Source organism: Mus caroli, unplaced genomic scaffold (assembly GCF_978045245.1).
Source record: "Mus caroli unplaced genomic scaffold, Mus_caroli_1 scaffold_15, whole genome shotgun sequence".
Taxonomy (NCBI): domain Eukaryota; kingdom Metazoa; phylum Chordata; class Mammalia; order Rodentia; family Muridae; genus Mus; species Mus caroli.
Genome location: NW_028227270.1, coordinates 82,667,551 through 82,689,430, shown reverse-complemented (window position 1 = coordinate 82,689,430; position 21,880 = coordinate 82,667,551). Strand labels below are relative to the sequence as shown.

At 47.5% G+C, this 21,880-nt stretch overlaps 2 protein-coding genes across 2 annotated transcripts in view; one reads left to right on the top strand and one right to left on the bottom strand.

Moving 5' to 3' along the window:
* Positions 1–8,926, top strand: part of Bmp6 (bone morphogenetic protein 6) — a 154,260-nt gene extending 145,334 nt beyond the window's left edge. The window contains exons 5-7 of the mRNA XM_021180022.3: positions 6,620–6,696; positions 8,005–8,115; positions 8,207–8,926. Coding sequence (XP_021035681.1) covers positions 6,620–6,696; positions 8,005–8,115; positions 8,207–8,356 — 338 coding nt within the window. The 3' untranslated portion in view covers positions 8,357–8,926. The remainder of the gene's footprint in view (positions 1–6,619; positions 6,697–8,004; positions 8,116–8,206) is intronic.
* A 623-nt stretch (positions 8,927–9,549) lies between these two features.
* Positions 9,550–21,880, bottom strand: part of Txndc5 (thioredoxin domain containing 5) — a 28,452-nt gene continuing 16,121 nt past the window's right edge. The window contains exons 5-10 of the mRNA XM_021180023.3: positions 19,838–19,953; positions 17,615–17,701; positions 16,694–16,834; positions 13,991–14,073; positions 12,711–12,840; positions 9,550–10,964 (exon numbers count right to left, since the gene is read on the bottom strand). Of these exons, the coding sequence (XP_021035682.1) occupies positions 10,842–10,964; positions 12,711–12,840; positions 13,991–14,073; positions 16,694–16,834; positions 17,615–17,701; positions 19,838–19,953 (680 nt within the window). The 3' untranslated portion in view covers positions 9,550–10,841. The remainder of the gene's footprint in view (positions 10,965–12,710; positions 12,841–13,990; positions 14,074–16,693; positions 16,835–17,614; positions 17,702–19,837; positions 19,954–21,880) is intronic.

Below are 21,880 nucleotides of genomic sequence, written 5' to 3'. Positions count from 1 at the left end.
TGAGGGTACAATAGACTAGCAAGTTCCCTGCTGCCTCTTCCTCCTCCCCAGGTCTTCCCTTGTGGATTGGTCCAGACCAAGCATCCCCAATCCAAAAATTCCAAAACAGAAACACTTCATCTGAAACCATCTGAGCATCCTGTCAGCACAGAAGGAAGGAAGGAAGGAAGGAAGGAAGGAAGGAAGGAAGGAAAGGGAAGGAAAGGAGGGAGTGGAGGGGAGGGGAGGGGAGGGGAAGAAAAGAAAAGAAAAGAAAAGAAAAGAAAAGAAAAGAAAAGAAAAGAAAAGAAAAGAAAAGAAAAGAAAATCACATTTAGTTTTGGTTTTTGTTTTGTTTTGTATCAAAGAAGTTCTTCCAAAATCTGGAAAAACTCAAAATCTGAAACACGTTCAGTCTGGCCCTGAACATTTTGATTCTCAACCCTTACTAAAGCAGAACAAGCAGGTGTAAGATGTCCAGCAAGGCAGCGGCTACCAACCATGGGCAGGGTCTGGGAGTCAGGGAATCCCTCAGTCTAGGAGATGACTGAGAGAAAGGAAGTTGTGTGAAGCCCATGGAATCTCAGCGTTTATGGGAAACCTTGTCTGGTTTTTTTAAGGCATGTAGCTGAAAGGAGATGGAAGTCACATATTGATTAAGTGGCGAGTGTGTCACCTCAAAATCCTAGGTCTGCATTGGCTTGGGGCCTTCCTGCAGCCTCTAGTACTGATGGTGCTAATATAAACAAAATGTAGACAAAAAGTCCAGCCCTTCTGAGGCCTGGTAAGAGGATCCTGAAACCAGAACTCTGAACCCCAGAGGGTCTCCTGCACTTGGCCTAATGTGGCAACAGAAAGAGCTGGCACCTCCTGCTGCATCCATCTCATGCTGTTCTTTAGGTGGGGCGAGGAGGAGCAAGAGTTTTTTTCTTCTTCTTTTGATAAGATAGGGCTTAGAAGTCCAGAGATGAGGCAAGGACAGCCAGGCCTTGGCAAACAGAGGTGCCTCTTGAACAGCTACTGCTTTGTTTTTGCCCTTGACATTTTAAGAGACAGGGGGAATAAGAGTAGGTATACCCCCCTGCAATAGAAGAAGACATGAACAAGAGAGAGACAGACAGACAGACAGAGAGAGAATGAGAGAGAGACTATGAATTACAGACAGACTCAGGTCATCAGGCTTGGAAGCAAGTGTCTTTCCCTGCTGGACCTTCTCACTGGCCCTGCTCTCCTGTCTTAAAGCAGAGAACCATATTGGATGGTTGTGGGCCAGGTTTTGCTTGCTGTGTTAAGCTTATAGCAGCCAGATATTCTTAATGGCGTGTTTTGACACTGGTACTGGGTTTTCACGGCAGCATGTCCCAAAGCTGCCTAGGCATCCTGGGGCCAAAGACAGACTTTGGCTATATTTAGAGCTAGGGTGTCCCTGCCTCTGACCCTCCAAGGCAGCACCCGTGGCTCTCCTGTGCTCAGATCCACTTGGGTAGCGTGGCACCTCTTCTTCCTTGTGGTTCTGAGCTGGGGTCTGGAATGAGCTGTAGCACCTTCTCAGTCAGTGGCAGTGCTGGTGATTTGTGCACAGCATGCCCATGAGTCTGACACCATGTCCATGGGCCCTGTTGCTGGCCTGGGGGCTATAGTGGCTCTGGGTTTTTTGTGGTTTTGTTTTTGCCTCTATACCTTCTCCTTTCTCTGCCCCACTTGGACAAAGCTGTGATTTGTTTTCTCTTCTCCCATTTAAGTGGATATGTCCTTATTAAATTTTAGCTGCATACTTTAAAAAAAAAAAAAATCAAACCTGGCCTTTCTCAGACTCCTCTTGTAAACAGATACCAAGATTAGTTGGGGTAAAGGGGAGAGGTTTGGGGTTTTGGGGTTTTTTTTTCAGCCATCTGTCGATCTGTAAAAAACAAAACACACAAAAAAATTGGGTCAGCATCATCCCACATAGAACCCAGGGCACCCACCCCTGAGCTACAGAAACAAGTATTGCGAAGGTCATTGACCTCCACAAATATTTATATGCTCTGTGCCAGCCCTCACCATGGGACTGTAAGGAAACACAGGCTTGGCCAAGCGAATATCTATCTGTAGGAAAGGAAACAGAAGGATAGAATTCCTGCTTTTCCTCTCTCCGGCCCCAGTCCTTAATAACAAAAAACGTCAACGTGTGGCCATAAAAGAATTAGCTTCTCTTTCCAGAAAGTTCTCTGAGCTGAGCACTGAGGGAGTCGGAACCAGGGCACGTTCACAGACAGCTGGGATGGTTGGGAAGTTTGAGATGAAGTCCTAGGACTGTCATTTGTAGTGTGACACAGAGAGAAAAATTGAAACCTCGGGGTGAGGAAGGTGTCCCTGTCTGTGTTCTGACAGTAAGTTTCAAATACTGACCAAGTGACCTTTAGTTCAGTTCTAACATAAGCCAACTCATTAAAGCAAGGTCCTCAGCAGGCTTTCCCTGCTCCTATTTCAGAGACCAGCCCCAAGGTGAGGTCTCCAGGCCACCCATACATCAGAATATACACATATCTGAAAATGTCACTAAGTCTCGTGGTCCTGGGCTTTTATTTGGTACCTCAATCCATTTGGTATTGCTATTACAAAATAGCTGCAACTGCGTACTTATAAGGAAAAGCTTATTTTAGCTTATGGCTTGGAAGCTAAAATATTTGGCCAGCTCTGTGTGACAAAGACCTCAGGAAGTGTCAATGGTATAGAAGACAGATTCACAGTGGATCCAAGGACAGAAAATGATACATATGAAAGGCAATAGACATGGGGTGGCCTTGCTTTATAGGAATCTACTGTCACGGTAACGGCTCTAGTCACTAGAAAGGCGTATTCCACCTTGTGAGGTAGTTTCCCATCACACTGTTACCTCCCACCAGGCCCACTCTAGCTCTACCCTCTTAACTTGATTGAGGACCAAGTTGCCAGCATGCAGACCTCTGAGCAGCAAACATACCATATATGAACCATAGAATATGGGATGCTGACGCTGTGCAAAATCAAATCATTGGCCACATGGTTGTACTCAGTCTCCAGAGGTGAGGCAGGGCCAGAGTTCCAATCCTTTTACCATGCACTGGGCTTTTCTGTGACCAGCACCCATGTTGAAGCTCTCTAGGGGCCTACGGTGAATGATATAAGTGTGGGTGTGTGACGGGGTCTTGTTACTGTAACAAAGACACTTCTATCAGGAAACTCCAAGGTTTTCTATGCCCTCAGCTAGGAAATAGAGACAAAAACAAAACAAAACAAAACAAAAACACATGATATATTTTTTGAGACAGGGTACCACTTTGTAGCCTTGGCTGACCCAGAACACACTATGAAGTCCAGGCTAGCTTTGAACTCATGGCAAGTACTCCTGCCTCAAATTTTCCAGGTTCTTAAATACTGGGATTACAGGTATGTACTATCATGCTTAACCAATACATACTTTATTATTCTACACTGCTGCTATCTGCCTAGCCTATAAAGGAAAATTATTTTAAAATCTCTGTATTTTATATGGCCAGTGATTCTAAGACTGATCTAAAAGATTTTGAAGGAAGTTTGGAGGAAGAACAAGCTAGAACTAGGTTGATTAGGGGCATCCCAGGTGAGACCCTAGGTAGGGGATCAAATAGTTGACAAGGACAGCTGGAAGAGAGTACAGGGACACAGGAGCCTTGGAATCTTCAAGAGACTGAGCCCATGTACCCAGGTGACATGAGAGGAAAGAGAGATCAGCAGCTCAAAGGAAAGTGAGGAGGACCTATAGCTGGGTATAAAATTTTAGATTAGTGGGGTTGTTCTTATGTCATTTAATATTTGAATGAATATTTTTTGTTAATCTTGCCATTAATCTACTTTATCTTCCTTTAATTTCTGCTACCTTTGAGGATTCTTTTTTATTTACTATACTCTAATTTCACCAGATTTTGGCATCATAAAAATTTATTTATTCCAATTAGGGTTCATTGTGCCTTTTTATTTAAAGATGTTTATCTTTTTTTAATTTCTAGGAAATTATCAGAGCCTTTAGGTTTCCAAATATCATTTTTCCCCTATCATAGCTGTCTGGAATTCCTAATAGAATTATGTTGGGTCTTTCAGTATGTCTTCTATGTCTTTTTATAATTTCTGACCATTTACTTATATTTGAAGAGGTTTCTTTAAATGAATGGTCTGACTCTATCTACTTCTCTCTTAAGTTATGTCTAGTGCTTAGGTCTTTCATTCTATTTCCAATACTTATTGGTTTTTATCAAGTTCTATTTCTCTCTCTCTCTCTCTCTCCCTCTCCTTTTTTCTTTCTTTCTTTCTTTCTTTCTTTCTTTCTTTCTTTCTTTCTTTCTTTCTTCCTTTCTCTCTTTCTTTCTATTTCTTATTATATATTGCATATTATTATATATTATATGCTCATTGGTTTTTATAAAGTTCTATTTGTTTGTTTCTCTCTTTTTCTCTCTCTTTCCTCCTTTCTTTCCTTTCTTCTTTCTCTCTCGCTTGCTTGCTTTCTTCCTTTCTTTCTTTTTCTTTCTTTCTTTCTTTCTTTCTTTCTTTCTTTCTTTCTTTCTTTCTTTCTTTCTTTCTTTCTTCCTTCCTTCCTTCCTTCCTTCCTTCCTTCCTTCCTTCCTTCCTTCCTTCCTTCCTTCCTTCCTTTCTTTCTTTCTTTCTTTCTTTCTTTCTTTCTTTCTTTCTTTCTTTCTTTCTGGCATCCACCTATCTTTAAATATCTGCCTACTCTTTGCCATAGTGTTCTCGCTTTAGTATTTCCTGCCTTGCCATTATTGACTTTTCTTTTGTAGCCTTCTCTAGAGGTTACCCTGACCTGCAACCCATTAATTTGTGTGTCCTCTTCAGTTTCTTTCATTGAAGGGTTGTTTCCAACAGGAAAGGCTTGTCTGTGTGCAGTGGTTCAGAGTGAGAATCCTCTATACCCTGCTCTGAACTTCCCTCCATGGTTGCTCTGAATTTCCTTCTCATGTAGACTTAAAATAGAGAGAGAGTTCTGCAAGGTCAGGTAGGCATCATAGGAACTGACAGGGGTGGCAATGGAGTGGATTTGCGTATATTTAGAATTAGTAAATACTTGACCCACATCTCTCTTCCCAGGCCACTAGCCTCAGTTGACATGGTTTCTTTACAGAATTCTGAGTTCTGTACCCTTTCTTCTGATTTGGGGTTGGGAATTCTAAGAGGATAAGTGTGAACGTCTAGTGCAAATACATTCGTGAGGTAACTCATTGGTTTGTATAGTTGATTGACAAAGGCAGAGGTTGTGTGTGTGTGTGTGTGTGTGTGTGTGTGTGTGTGTGTGTATGAGAGAGAGAGAGAGAGAGAGAGAGAGAGAGAGAGAGAGAGATAGATCTGGATTCTGTATATCTTCTTAACCCTGTAAGAGGAAGAATCTTCCTTCAAAAACTGGCTCCTTATCCTTCCTTCCTTCTCTGTCCTCTCCTACATAACAAATGCATCCATGTGCCCTTTAAAACCATAGCTCTGAGCCCACTGGTTCAAAGTCCACATCATTGTTAGCATTCCGAGTCATTCATTTTTCCAGTTGTATCTCCCAACTCTTTATGATTCCTCCAGTCCATCCCAGCATAACTGTTCCCCACTCCCATTGTCCCTTCTACAAGCTTCAGGAGTCATTGATCCATGACCCTTGAATATTGACCCATGACCCTTGACCATACCACTTGTATTCTGAGTTGTATTTGAGCTACTTGAGTACATAATAGCTCACAGCCTTGCTGAGACTCCAATTCTTGGAGGGCATAGCTATATGAAATCCATCTCTCTGCTCCCCATGTCACAAAATAGCACTTCTGATTGGCTGGAATGAATCAAAGTGCTCCCATGTCTCCTGTGGAGGTTGTTAAGCCAGGCCAGTGGCTCCTGAACTGCACAGGCAGGTTCAGCAGATTGTTTTGGGGGAAAGTGGTGATTTTGGAATGATTGTTTCAGGGCACATATATAGGTCTCAACCCCAGCAATGAGGCTGGAGCTCAACGGGAGAGCATGGTCTCACCCTTTCCTCCATTTCTGAGCCTCCTGGTTGGCTCCTGATCATAAAACTTCTTCAGGACATTCTTTGGGGGGGGGGGGCAGAAGCTATCCCCAAAGTCCCATGCCATGTCTGGATAGTTCACATCTGAAATATAGTCAGTCAATCCTGTTTAGTACAGCCACATATGTATCATCTTTCAAGTCCAGTGGAAATCTCCACACATCCCTCTGTAAACCCTACATGAAGCAGTTACACACATCTGTTGCTTAAAGGTGCCCATTAAATCAACATGGTATCCAAAGCAGACACAAAGAGGAGAGTGCCCTAAAGCTCCATGACCCCTCTAACACGGTGCCAACTCTTATCTCACCATTTCAAAGCCAAAGGGGGTCTGAACACTTAAACAACTTTTCTTTTGAAACATGATTAGAAAAACAATTAATGATTAATTTCTTCAGTGGCTCTAAATTTGGGCAAACAACTGGGAGCTCAGCTGAGCTGTTGTGGGGGCCACATGTGTCAACAGCTGTCCTGAGCCTCATCCATTGCCTGGGATGTATGAGAGGAAACATTTCATACAAGTTTCTAAGTGATGGAGCAAATGAGCTAACAAGTGTGTCTTTTTATGTCCTCCAACAGACTACAACGGCAGTGAGTTAAAAACAGCTTGCAAGAAGCATGAGCTCTATGTGAGCTTCCAGGACCTGGGATGGCAGGTGAGTCTCAGGGTAAGGAGGGTGTAGTAGGTGCCTTGATCTTTTCTCACCAATGGCTGCTATCATCAGCTTCCTGGAGCTGCCATAGCAATCCAAGGAGCCCTCAAATGTTCAAGCCTCTGGAGTTAGGACAGGAAAACCCAGCCTGCTGATATACCCAGTGCACCCTGGCCCTTTTGTGGGTTTTCAAAGCTCCGTGACATCCTCAAACCCAAGGCCTACTTCTGTCTTACCTCATTCTTTAAAAGTCCAAGGGGATGGGCATATTTATGTATACATTTGAATAACTTTTATTTTGAAACAGGACAGGATTACCAAAAAAAAGTAATGCATTTTTCCAGTAGCTCTAAACTGGCTCTGCCCCTGCATAGAAGAACATGTTTGGCCCATACACCAAGTCCAGCTCTAGGTGTGATGAGAAACGGGAGATTGACAGGAACATAATGGGATCCTGCAGAGGATCCTTTGGGTCCAAGTCCACACAACAGATCCCGGCTTTCAATGTTTTAACTGACCACGTTTCAGCTGTGTGTTCAGTGGATCTAGTGCTCTGAGATTCGAGGTTGAGTCTTTCTCTGGCTATAGTCTCCTCTCCTCAGGGGTGGCAGCAGAAGCTACAGCTCCTGATCAGCCCCACAGTGCACTGTGCTAAGCTAGGATGCTCGGGACATTAGGTATACTGTAGGCACTTTCACTTTATTGGGGTGTAACCAAGGAACATTTGTACTTCGAGCCATTCACCCATTCTCTTAGTCAGGGTTTCACTGCTGTGAACAGACACCATGACCAAGGCAAGTCATAGAAAGGACAACATTTAATTGGGGCTGGCTTACAGGTTCAGAGGTTCAATCCAGTATCATCAGAACATGGCAGTGTCCAGGCAGGCATGGTGTATCAGGAGCTGAGAAATCTACATCTTCATCTGAAGGCTACTAGCAGAATACTGGCTTCCAGGAAGCTAGGATGAGGTCTTAAAGGCCCCCCACACAGTGACATACCTACTCCAACAGGGCCATACCTTCTAATAGTGCCACTCCCTGGCCCAAGCATATACAAACCATCACACCCACTTAATCCCAGACCTAACAGGTTCCTAGCAGCTAGGAGCCCATAGAACGACTGGAAACTCTAGGGTCTGACAAACAGGCTCAAACTTCACTTCAATGTGAACTTGGGCAATTCCCAAAACTCCCTGCATGTCCCCATATTGTGCACCACGGACAAAGCCTTCTCTTGGGGCCACTGGGAGTGCAGATGGAATAGGGTTGCCTGGTGATCCTTCACTGCTTCCTTTTGCTTTATCTCAAGGACTGGATCATTGCACCCAAAGGCTATGCTGCCAACTACTGTGATGGAGAGTGTTCCTTCCCACTCAACGCACACATGAATGCCACCAACCACGCCATTGTACAGACCTTGGTGAGTGCTCCAACCCGGCTGTAAATGGGATCGAGCCTAGATCTGGTGTCATTTCTAACAGTCCCCTCCCACACTTCTATTCTGGAAACAGGTCCACCTTATGAATCCTGAGTACGTCCCCAAACCATGCTGCGCACCAACCAAACTGAACGCCATCTCGGTTCTTTACTTCGATGATAACTCCAATGTCATCTTGAAAAAGTACAGGAATATGGTCGTGAGAGCTTGTGGTTGCCATTAAGTTGAAGCTGGTGGGGGTGTGTGTTTGTGTGTGGGTGGGGGCATGGTTCTGCCTTGGATTCCTAACAACGACATCTGCCTTAAACCACGAACAGCAGCACAGCGAAGCGGGATGGTGACATGCAGAGGGATGGTAACCCGCTGGTGCCTTAGCCTACTGAGGCTTTTATGAGGACCTTGTCAAGGGCTTTCCCAGTTCCTAACTGAGCAGTTGCTTGTCTGCAGGAAGCTGGAAGGCTTGCAGTACAGGCCTGGAAACTGCAGTTGCCCAATGTTCGCCTCCCCCAATCCTACCTGGGCTAGTTTTAGCTTTTAGATCTAGATGCTTGTGGTGTAAGTAAAGAGTAAACTTGAAGGAATATTAAATATCCCTGGGTTGAAAGACCCGGTGGTGGCTCTACAGCACCCATCCCAGGGAGATTTTTGCAGACATCCGAATGGAGGGGAGGAGGGCACTTTTTCAGGTTCCATTCCCAGCAAGGGCAGCTCACACAGGACCTGCAGCCTGGCCATCAACAGGCTCTGTGGAGGTGCCTTCTGTCTACTGTTGTAGTTACGTGTTTTGTGTTGACTCTCGGTGGTGTGAGAATGTACTAATCTCTGTCAAGACAAACTGTAGCATTTCCACCCCATCCTCCTGCCTTCCTCACAGAATTCTTTACTAGAACCCAAAGTAGACAGACCGTACTTTGTGGCAGAGCCAGGAAGCATCTGCAGTAGCCTTCATTTAAGCCACAGAACAGCAGAATGAGATTCTGCATCTCGTGGGCAGCCTGGCTGGACAAGCGTGTTAACATCAGGAACGCTGGCTCCAACATCGGCTCTGTAACCCCTAACTCTGCTCTTTGCCTTTTCCCTACCTTAGCATTCCATGGCTCAGGGCTAGAGTCTAAAGCAGAAACCCAGAGAGGGAAGGGCCCTGCCTCTAAGAATGGGTTTGTCAAGGTGAGCATGCTGTGTGTAAACCAAAACCACCATGTCCTCTCGTAGAAAGTAAGACTCAGACTGAATCTTAGAATATTTTTTAAATGTCCTTTTTACAATCATGTACCGGGAAGCCAATTTCATACTAAACTGATTAAATAATACATTTACAATCTGTAACTGTACTTACAGCCTTCTTTGTAAATAGAAACTATAATTTATTGTCTATTTTATATCCATTTTGCTGTAACATTTAAGCAAAGACCAGACTTTTTTTCTTTAAAAAAAAAAGTTTATTTAGAAAGTATAAACCAATTGTACCACTTGAGTTTTCTTTTCATGTAAGACTCATGATGCTGAGCTGAAGCCACTGTGACCCACACATGATTAATAATAAACGTTCCTAACAGGCTGGCGGAGTGCCTCTGCTCCCGATGTTTAGGAAGCAGGCGTGGTCTGGTTTCAAGTCTCCTGGCTACACGTCTTGTGCCAGGTCTTGATTTCACCCCACTCGTGGGAGGCAGGTGAAGGGCCTGGGCACAAACACGTGTTTCTGAGAACAAGACAGACAGAGGCGTGACGTAGGCTGCATCTTCACAGAGTTACGAGCAGTGGCGTCTAATAACCTGGAAGGCGGGAACCGGAAGGAGCCGTGCGATATCCAACTTTGGGCTTCCTAGGCAAGGGCAGCCCTGCCGACTGCAGTCTTTGGTCTTGAGGTCAAATGAATCCCACTGCTCAATCATTAGAGAGCTGGTCAGCCTCCTTTAAGGTGGAGATTGTAAAGCGAGCTGCTAAAAGAACTACTTAGGAAGAGAATCAGAAGCCGTTTCTAGGAAGGCCCGAGAGGAGCTGCAGAGACTCCCTGGTCCTTGGACCTGGGAAAGCCTGTCGGGTGAGGACCCACCTTGTGGTGCATCCCACACCCTCCCTTTCTGCAGAAGACGTACGTCTCCACACACCACCCGATGCAAAGCAGACAAGAGGATCCTTTGAACAGCATGAGTATTTGGGGCACACATCAGAAGTACCATTTGTTATGGCTTACCTCTCTCCACTAGAGAAGTAATGAGACCCAGGAACCCAACAGTGGCTGTGAAGGGATCTCCAGGGCTCCGTGGACTTTTGTTTTGAAATCTGTTCACTATGGACCGACACCTTACTAAGTCAAAAGTGCCGCAGGCCTCCTTCCCAGAACTCAGGCAATTCAACAAATTGCTTCTGCGAGATGATTTCCTTACATCCCTGGGAGCCAGCAGAGTTCAGCAATTTGGCTTTCCTTGACTATATTTTAAGTTGCAAAGGGAGCCAATTTAATTCTGTCAAGAGAAGGGTTACAGGATGGATCGCCACTGAAAACGTTTGGTTTGCCCAGGGACCGTGAGCCATGATTAGAGAAACTTAAGGTCCGTAGTGTGTGGCGGCTCAGAGCACACAGGAAGCAACACAAGCTCAATACATTCAGCTTTCTGACTAACCACAGTGAAAACAGTGTGTCCGTGTGAGGTCACGCCTAAGCACAGGGTGCCTAAGCCCAGGCTGGATGACTTCCCCGGGGTCTCCTATAGTTCATCCTTTGCCTGGCGCAGAACAAAGCTGTGTAAGGAGTCGAGGTCTCTACCTCCATTGTGTTCTCCCACTTTTTCACCTCCTCGGAAAAGCAGCAATGTGGGATAACCTCGTACCTTTAAAGGAGAAAGAGAGAGTGCTTTAAGCCACACACACACACAGAGATGGTTCAGTCTGTAAAGTGCCACACACAGAGTAAGTATGAGGACTTGAATTTGGTTCTCCAGCATCCATGTACAAAGAATGTGCTGATGTACCCATCTAGAATCTCAGTGCTGCTGGGCTTGAGACCAGAGGATCTCAGAGCTTACTGGCTTGCCAGCCCAAGCCATCAGTGAGTGCTAGGTTCAGTGAAAGATCCTAAGAAAGACATCTGATGTCAATGTTTTAGAGTCCACACAGCACACGCACACAAACCTGCTCAGGTAAGGCTGGGAAATTCTGAAGGTACTATCAGTGCTACTGTATGTTTGGGGTACACATGAGGTCCTGGTTCTATGCCCTGCACCATACATATATAGAAGGCAAATTATAAATGGTATACACATAGCCCATAACATCATATGCTGAGCTCAGAATGAATATGCCAGTTAAGCAGACCATCTCTCCAGCCATGGCCTTTTCCAGGGGTGTTTTGATTCACTCATTCCTTTCAGCCCCATCCTTCAGCAGCCTGCTTATAACTGAAGGCTGAGCCTTTGGGTGGTTAGGACAAGGCAGCTGCTGGACAGTTATGGGGCCGTGAAAGGCAGCCTGTTTTGGTTGAGTGAAGCTTGCTCCGGAGACCCAGTAGGAAACTCTAAAAGGGACGGAACAGTGAGCCAAGTTCCCAGAGACAGGTGCCTGATACCACAGAGCCCCCAAGCCCCTGGCATTCTAGCTAGACTCTACCCTCACAGTTACCTGACAATAGCCAGGTGTGCTCCTCCCCACAGCTACCCTGCAACTGCAAGATAGCCCAGCCCACTATAAAAGGGACTGCTTGGCCCTCCTCTCTCTTAAGCTCTCACCTTTCTTATTCTCATTTCTAGCCCTCCTTCTCCCCCCCCCCCACCTCTTTAGCTTCTCTCTTTCTCTCCACCTTTCTACAATAAAGCTCTAAAACCATAGACCATCTCTGTTCTTCAAGGCCCTCTGTGTTTGAACTATGGGATAGGCTTTCCCCTAAAGAGCTGCGTGTAACCTCAGGCTTCAGACTGAACCAAGGACTCTCACCCACGTGGGAACCACCCAGTGCCCCCTATCCCCCTGCCCTCTCCTCTCTTCAGCTCTGGGGATGATAGGGATGCCCCTGGGGCCCCCACTTTGTTCTCAGCTCTTCCGATAGACAGCAGCGTCTGGGATATCCAAGACAAAATTGTTATCTCTGGCTTCCCTGAGGCCCAGAGACCTTGGAGCCCTTTCATCCCCTGAGGGCTGGGGTCCGTGGCTTCCCACAGCCAGACCCAGGGCCGAGTGGGGAGCAAGCGTTAGTTCTTCACGTCTACCCGTCCAGAGCACTGGAACTCTGGTGGGACGCAGGTTTTCTCCCACCCCTTTATCCCCCCATGTCCGCTGCCCAACAGCCGGTCAGCAGGCAGCACCCCACTCTCAACACGTCGCATCTTAGGACCGTATAGCTAGACCCCAGCAAGAACCCAGAGCCCCACTCTGAAAGGCCAGCCTCCTCTACTGCAAAAGGCTCTTTATTTCTCAAATGGCACAACTCAAGATACAAACCATTCTCTAGGGAGGCCTGGCCAGAGTGAGCGAACTCATTCCAGGATGCTGAGTGAAGGTCCCCTGGGGCACTGATCCAATCCTCAGCTCCGCCTCCAGGCACGTTTCGCCCCTCCCCCGCACCTCCTTCCTGAGGTACCCACCGAATACTTGCTGCAGATGTTGCGCTCAGCGGTGCAGTCCACTTCTGCGATGGTGACATCTGCCAAGCCTGGGAATTCCTTTTTAGAGAGCTCCTCCCAGGTAGGAGCCAGATTCTTACAGTGGCCACACCTAGAAGAGAGCAGGGCCAGCTGTACCAAGATCTGGTCACCACACCCTCGCGGAGTCCGTTATAACCACCAAATTCTCCCACTGGGTGCACATGGGCCCGCCCTTCCTCTCCTAAGGAGGAAGTGAAAGCCCTGCCACCTTTGGTTGCCTGACAGAAGTGAGCAGGTTTGCAAAGTTAGACTCTGATCCCACAGAATGGTGAGCAGAGCTGACACCTAAAGTCAGAGTGAGCAGCAGGGGGAGCGGGAATCACATGTGGGGTCACACAGTGATGGTGTAGATTGCACTGCCTGGGCAGGGCATCCTTGATAGGTCATTCACAACAGAGCTCTGCTCCAATCTTCCCTTTGCTGCCGTTTGCTCTCTTTCTGCCTTTCCCACTTCTCTCTCCACTCACCTATCTGTACAGCTCTGGGGGCTTCTAAACAAGAAGGTTAATAGCATTGGGTGGCACCCTTTCTCCTTTGTTTCTCTTTGTAGCTCAGGCTGGCCACAAACTCACAGTCCTCCTGCCTTAGCATCCCTGGTGCTAGGACTTCAGGCCTGAGTCTCCTTTCTATTCAAGGGCAAAAGCTGCCCAACTCACGGGTCATATCCTCCTTAGCAGCACACCTGCATGCAGCAGCACCCGAGTACACGAAGCAACAAGCTGATAGGGGTGTCACGGTGACCACTGTGTATTTGGGTTGATCATCTCTATGTACTGTGCTTGTTCAAGTGGACTGTACTTACAAAGACATAAGGAAACTCAGGTTCAGGGCCAGCACAGGACATGCAGGTTACAGCTATTCATGAAAGTCATGGGACCCATCCATCCTCCAGTGCCAGGCTATCTAGGTCTCCATTTGCTCTCCGTCCACTGAGATTCTAGTCCCTGAGAACCCCGTGGCAGGAAGGTTTGGGTAACTAGGTCATGTACTGAATGGCTCGACGAGAAAGCTGAGCCCATCACAATTCACTGATGGTTTTGTTTGTGCCTAAGTAGACTGAGCTTTAAAAGTGAATGCTCATCTTTCTCTCTAAAATAACCGTTGCTGCACGGGGTACAGTAGAGTCATTTCCTGCAAGGTGGCCTACATGTGAGTGCCACTCCGCTGAGAGACATGCTGTGACAAGGAGCACTGGCACAATGTTTGAGGTGGCCACTTACCACGGAGCATAGAACTTGACGAAGGTTATCCCCTGAGCAATAGTGTCCTCGAAGCTCTTCTCGGTGAGTGCCAGCACAGTGCCCTTCAGGGGAGAAAGGTCAATTTAAACACACTGATTAGAGCAGAACAGGGCAGAAGATGGGATCTGGCCAGAGCAGCCTACAAGTTACATGCAGGGCAGCCATATGATCTCTTGATGGACAGAGACATTGGCACAGGGACCAGGGTACCAAGTCCAAGAGCTGCCGAGGGGTGTGGGCAGGACACTGAGACCCTTCAATGACCTTCCCACTTCTCAGACCTCTGTTCTACCCATAACCAGCCCATGGGCTTCAGGTACTGTCTACCAGGTCTCTGCAGCATGGACCAGTCCATTCTAGGCTAGGCCTATAGCTCCCAGGCTTGTAGCCCAAGATGCCTCTGTGGGTCTGCATGAGCTCACATGCTGTGTTTCTCTCCTGCCCTGCCTATCTTCAAGCATCTACCTCTTCTAGCCAACAGGGACCTGCTGCACGGGTGTGGTGGATGGTTTCCATTATACCCATACCAATGGGCCTCTATGTACTCTGATGTACAAAAAACTGCATGGACCCAACTCAGGCTAGAGCCTCATGCAGGCATTTTAAACAGTTCTGTCTTGACAGTTCTTCATGCCAGTGTTCAGCAGCCCTCTCAGAGGCGCTGGGGTGCATTCATCACACAATCTGGACCTCCAACAGTCAGTACACGGGGTCCACGTACTGACTACAAACACTACTGTCCTACGTCCAGATAAGCAGCCATGTTCTCCAGGAGGCCAGATTAGAGATGGAAAACTTCGTTATAAATAGCCATGGTGTTTGCTGAAAGCACTTGCAATGTGTAATTACCCTGTTAGGGATGACACACATGCTCCCCTAACGTGGGTGGTCACGTTTCTTAAACCAAAACTTAAGGAATGAGACCCTAAGCTTGAGGAGGCTTCTTGCTGCCCGGGCAGGGGCAGCTGACAGCACTGATTTATCCAATTTCCAAGTACTGAGTTTTCTTGAGTGATGGTTCCAGTGTGCGTCACCCTCTCTCTACATGACGGGTATTCAGTGAGTCACTGCCCTCATCCCAGGGGACCGGCCCATGACCCCCAGTGTCCCACTGTCAAAGGAAGAGCTCAGCAGTGGTTGCTGAGACAACACTGTCCCCGCAGTTATACCTTGATGTCCACAGGATGCTGGCGCCAGGGACCTCCCTAGTCCACAGTCCAAGGATTTGCACCCATGAAATGACTAGGCAATCTGCATGGCGTATACACAGATCCTCCCATAGACTTTAACTGCTACCTGTCGCTCACTGTGGCCCTCCTGCCCTGGTCCTGAGTGCTGCACTGAGTGTTTGCTCCATCTTCTCATACATACAACCTGGAAACCAGCCCCAGGCAACCAAACGTCCCACCCCCCACTTCTTACTGTGTTTGGGTATCTGCCACCATTGGCCAGAGACTCCTCGTATTGGAGTGACCTCAGAGCCCGCCTCTTTTCTAGCCCCCGCCCCACCCCCTGAACTATCCTCACTAGAGTGGGGTCCTTAGGCTCCCCTCCTCCTGCCCCCGCTGCCTCACCCTTGCTTTGGGGTCTCCTTGTCATTCAGAGCCCAATGCCTCAGCAGCTGCACGTCATCTTCCCGAAGCTGACCTGCTCCAACCTGCCAAGGCTCCACCCTCCAAGCTCCTATCCCTGGCTGCTCTCTGGCACCTCTCTACTGGACCTGGTTCCTCCTAGTGCTTTCCTGACACACAACAGCCAATTCTCCTGACCATATCCAGCTCCCATGCGCCCCCATCTGGCAACTTGCTCATGTCTCTTCTCTCTAGGCTGACTACCTCCTTGGTGACTACCTCTTTGACCCCATGACACCTGCTCATCTCTGTTCTCACCGTTTCCTCCGGAGACCCAGCATCCTTCACAGGTTGGGAAACAATTCCAAGGGCTCCTCCCCCAGTCCCCAGTATCCCATGATAGTGTCTAGAATGCACCTAAAGCTTACTAAATGCAAAACTCAAAGTCTAAAATCCAAGCTCCCCTGGGGATGGAGCATGGCTCAGTGGTTAAGACTGCATGCTCCACGGCAGAGGATTCAGGTGTGGTTCTCAGCGCCCGCACTAGACAGCTCACAACTGCCTGTAGCTCCGGTGTCTAGGGGATGCCCCCGGCCTCTGCAGGTGCCTGCACACACCCCTACCTACACAAAGAACTAAAAATAATGAGAATAAATCTTAAAACCAAAGAGGCCTGAATGAGTAAGAGCAGAGGCTGCCTAAATGGGTGACACGTTTTGCGATCTGGCTACCCCATCTTCTCCATAGCCCTTCCTGATGCATATCTCCCAAGAGCCTTTGCTACGGGGCCAAAGTGAAATAACCAGCCAGCTCTGGAGGGAACAGAAATGGGGCCAGGGCAGCGGAGAAGAATCACAGCAAACTCTCACATATATATCTTTCCCAAGTAACTAGAGCAAACGGACAGACTCTGGAGGCTTGACACTAAGCACCTTCCCTCAGGGTCTTCTCACCTCTACCTCAGGGATTCTCAAGGGACACCTCTGCTGACCTTGGCCATGAGGTGCATGTAGCAGTAGACCAGAAACAATTTCACACTCAGAAGACCCCATGTGAGAAGACTCTGTATAGATACTCAGGTCCCTCTCCCTCCATTCTGACAAACACCTACCTTGTCGCCCGTGGGCTCAGCAGCCATCACTGGGGCCTCTGACGGCTCAACGGTCTCCGGAGCTGCCTCTGAACCCTGCAGCTGGGACTGCACATAGTCTTTCAGTGACTCCAAGTCCCGCTTTCCCTTGTACTGATCCACCTGTCGAAGACACACGGGCTCAGTCAACATTCTTGGTCGTAGGCCATCTGTCCCACCCCATCTGTCCGGTTAGACCCCTATCAGGAATCTCAGTGCCAGCCATGTGTGTGTGTGTATCTTGTGAGCAGCCGCTCCCACTCAGATGGGAAATTAGATTGATTTCACCATCCCCATCCCAAGCTGTACATCATCAGAGTCTAAAGTAGGAGCTAGCCATTCATCCATCGACTTCCTTGAGAATTCTGAGATGCTAACCATGGGCAAGGCATTGACAGAACCCCACCAGGAGCAAAGATTAATCTCCTTCTGAGGGCTAAAAGGTCCTTCATACTGGAGCACAGGGGTCCAGGGCCTGCACAGGTGTCTAATTTCAGTGGAAACCCAAGCTTACCAAAATGCCTCAGAACAGTTTGGCAAATGCCAGTTTTGTTTTTACCAGGTCTATCAGTAAAGGGAGGCACACACATCCACACGCATTAAACAGTACACGTTCCTCCAACAGCTGACAGTAGCCATTTCCTGAATCTATACACTCTCAGTAACTCAGCCACAGTGGCTAGTGGAAAGGTTATCCCCACACAGCACACAGGAGCTAAAGACATACCTTCTTAGCCGGGTGGTGGTGGCGCACGCCTTTAATCCCAGCACTTGGGAGGCAGAGACAGGTGGATTTCTAAGTTCGAGGCCAGCCTGGTCTACAAAGTGAATTCCAGGACAGCCAGGGCTATACAGAGAAACCCTGTCTCGAAAACAACAACAACAACAACAAAAAAGACATACCTTCTTGCCATCTCGAAACCAGAGCAGAGTTGGATAGCCTCTGACCTGATGCTCTGAGCAGACAGCGTAGTGCTGCGTGCAGTCAACCTGAAAACAGAACCCCAGAGCACTCAGCTGGCTTCTCCACAGCCTTGCAAAAGGCACTATCAGACCATTTATACTTAAAAAGTAAAGTTTTAATCCAGATCCCAGAGCAACCGTGGCAGCAATGTGCAAGCTTTAAGAAGATTCTGCCTAGAAGCCACACCCACGATAATGGGACGTGGTGAGGGGATTCGTCTTCAGATACGGGATTTATTTGAATTTAACTGAAAATGGCAGGTCTAGGAAGTCCCATTGTGTGGGAGGGAGTGTGAGGCAGGCTGCTGAGAGTAAGACATTCACTGGACACTCACCTGGGCATTTCCCAATGCTAGGAAACCTGATATCTCTGGCAGTTACAGTTTCAAATCAAGGGAGGTGGGGGGGTGGGAGGGGGACAGCTCAATGACAAAGCATGTTAGCATGTGCACAGGTCCCTGTTGTTCAGTTCCTGTGCACACAGCCCAACAAACTGGGGCAAGTGGCCCATGTTTAATAAGAACATTCAGTAAGTGTAGCATTATAACTTGTCCAAGTAAGAATTTCAGTAGCTATTTATTTTGGTGGGAACTGAACCCAGGGCCTGTTCATAGGAGGCAAGCACAGCTGAGCTACATCCCCTGCCCTTTTCTTAAGATATTTTTATTTTGAGATAGAGTCCCAATGAGCTGTCCCAGCTGGCCTTGAATTTGTAATCCTCCTGCCTCAGACTCCAGAATAGCTGAGATTAGAGACCTGTACCATCAGGCCTGGCTCAGGTTACTACATGTAAAGCAAGATTCTGCTTGCCTGATATTTTTACAAGCATTATTTTTTAATTTTTTTTTTAATCATTAAAATTGGCCAAGCGGAACTAAGCTGGCTTTCACTGTGTCAATAAAGTGGAGTTTAAATTATGTTAAGCGGTAAGGCTGCAGCAAGAGCCATTAGGTGTTAAAATGAAGTCCAGGAAGCTTCCAGCCAGGTCTGTGAGGGGCATAAGCATTCTCCAGGGAGGGTCCTGGAATAAACGTCCTTCCCAGCCTGTGACTGCTCATGTCTGCTTCTGCTTAGAGCCTTTACTGAATAAAGTAGAGACAAATCACCTCCCATAAAAACTCTTAAATTGAAGTAAGGACGCCAAGACTGAGGCAGGATGGAAGGCAAGATGTATTTTCGCATTGTATTTCCACACAACGTTCAACGACTGAAATAATCAGCATTATTGATCATGTCAGTCACTGTATTATCCGTCAATGGTAGACTACGACATTGAAAGCAAAACAGGCAAAAGGATAAAATCCATACAACTCACGGTGAGAATTACAACGTGCCCAGCATCACCCCACCCCCAAGGGCCATGCTAAAGAGCAGACTCTCATCTGCCGAAACACCACCCAGCCATCCATCTTGTTTCCTTTCTGCAAAGAAGTAACTGAGGGGAGACATCTCAACCAGGGCCAGCCTGCCAGGTCTACCACCCCCCAGCTTCTGCTTCTGACCTTCATACCCAGACACGAGGCACCGATTCTGTATGCAAACAAGCCCTGCAGCACGTGGGAAAAGGAGACATTTTTCTAGAGGAATTCCATAGCGAGTGAGCGACTGGTGAGTATCACAAAGTCAATAAGATTGAAAGTAGCCAGAAGCCCAGCGGCTGCTCTAGATGGTTCCAGAAAGCCCGGGCACACAGAAGTTGTTACACATTCCTTCTGGCTTCTCTGTTTGAACAGTTGGAAGGAATTGTGGCTAGCAGTGGAAAAGAGGGTTCGCCATAAAGGGTCTGCTGTGATCCCGTGTGAGTGCAGATCCCAGGAAGGAACCTTCAGGAAAGCTATTGGCTGAGCTCCACAGATACCCAGTGAACATTCGACAAGGCTCTACCCCATATCTTTGCACAGCTCCAGGGCTGCCAATTCAGAATTGGCCATTCCTTCAGAATAAATTGGCCAAGGCCATAATTTATCTCCATCCTGTGGAAAAGCCAGCAGACTCCAAAACCGGGCTGCCATCTGTGAAGGTGAAATGAATTGTCAAGTGGCACACTAACTGGAATTAATAAATCAAGTTTGCAACTTTGCACACAGAATGAATAATGGACTACTCTGCTAATTAATCCGGCTCAAGGCGGACTGTTCCAGTTTAACACAGGCTTGGACTTACCTTGCCAATCTTGATGGTTTCAGAATGTTCAAGGCCCAGAGCCAGCTGCTCCCAGGTTGGAGCCAGAGCTTTGCAGTGACCGCACCACGGAGCGAAGAACTTGATAAAGTGGTTGCCTGTGGGGAAGGCCAAGGTGGAGAGGAACAGGAAGAAGCAATGAGTTTACACCACAGGACCAAATGCTGGACTCAAGAATACAGCTTTGTTAGAGATCTCAAGTCCTTCTGAGAAAAGGGGCTCACCACCACCTATGTTTATTTATATGGGCGTTCAAAACAATAACTCAAAACCAAATTTGTCATCTTTGAAGGGTAACAGAGAACCAACTCACGCTAAAAGAAAACTGGCTAAAAAGGAAAGAGCTGCACATTTACCATGCCTCTTCTTCTCGCCCTAACACTGCAAGTGATAAATGAAGTTAGCACCAACTAACCTGATGAGGGAGGGCCCACCCAGCGGCCATGAGTGCTGCTCCAATCACAGGCAACACGTCATCAGAGGCAGTCATAAGGCCCTCCAGCACCCCTCCAAAGCATATACGGGAAAACCCTAACAAGGTAGTATGTGGAGCTAGCAGAGATTTGACCAGCAGAGTCCAGACTGCGGAGAATTCTGCAGGTCCACAAGCCATATGTGCTCAGCAAAGAATGCAGAAAGAAATGCTGGAGAACATGTAGATCAACAGAACCTTGACACAGACACCCTCAGCCTTCGGTGAGTGATCAAATGCATTTAAGAGCCATAAAATCCAACCTAGGCCTAGGGGCAGGAGCATTAAACTGAACTATCATATATGTCAGATGAGCAGACTGAAGTCGAGTATTCACCAGCGCACACCTAAGCTATGAGGCCCCAAACCCAGGCATGGGTTCCACACAGAGGGCAAGGGTCAGGCTCTGGGTAGGGAATGGGAGAGAGGCCTGGGTGGGTATGGGTGGTACAAAACAGGCTGTGGTGTAGTCACGGAAGACTGCCTTCACTGAGCCCTGTTAATTCTTTTTGTACTTATCATTTGTTTGCCAAAAACAAACAAACAACAACAACAAAAACAAAACCAGGTTTTAAAATAAATAAATAACACTCCTGGTGAGTTAAAAAAAAAAAAAGAAAAAATATAAAGTCCTCACAACATGATTTTCTGGACACATTTTTCTATCTGGTTGATCTGCTTCTACATTAGGCTGACAGCAGCCCCAGGTCAGGAGGGGACGCACAGCAGATGTCAGGCAGTGGCCACACAGCGTGTAGCAGTGACCAGCCACACTGATGGCTGAAGCTAGGCCAATAATAACCCATTCCAGGGAAATAGTGAATCGCTTATTTGAAATGATGAGCGACTGATCTTCGGCTAACACCGTCTCTGTGCAGCCATGGGCAGTACAGACCCCGGGCAGCAAGATGGAGACTGAACTTCCAGAAGCCAAGCAGCCCTATGGGAAGTCAAGTCAGCAAGGGCAAGAAGCCATAGCTGCCTGGTGAAGAAAAAGCCTCAGCAAGCCCTGAAGCACAACCACGTGGGGGCTTCAGGGTGTGTCCTGCAAGAGACACTTGCGATGGGTGGAACTTGGCTGGCCAGCGGGAAACTGACTAGGAAACTGACTGTCTAGGATGAGGGGATTTGTGTAGAATGTAAATATTCTACACAAGCCCAAGTCAGTCTGACTTCCCAGGGGAAACACCCAGGTCCCACTGCTGGAGCAGCAGTGCTGATTATATAACTCATTCTAGTAGCAATGGAGGACACCATGATAAAGTTGTTGAGTAAGGCAGGTGGTGAGGGGGACACCAGGCTCCCAGCAGGGACACAGGCTTCTAAGTCCTTTTTCATAGTGTATGCAACCCAGTCTTCCAGGGGGTTCCTCTCTGTGGCAGCACTTGATAACAGAGCCAGCAAGGAAGCTGCATCTACTCGCTGCCCATATGTGCTTGAGCCAACTTCTGAACCCTGTCCATGTGGTAACAAGGGGAGGCTTGTGTTTTATTCGCAGTGGAGACTGTGGGCAGATATTTAGGAGACCGATTCCAAAGTCAGTATATACAGAA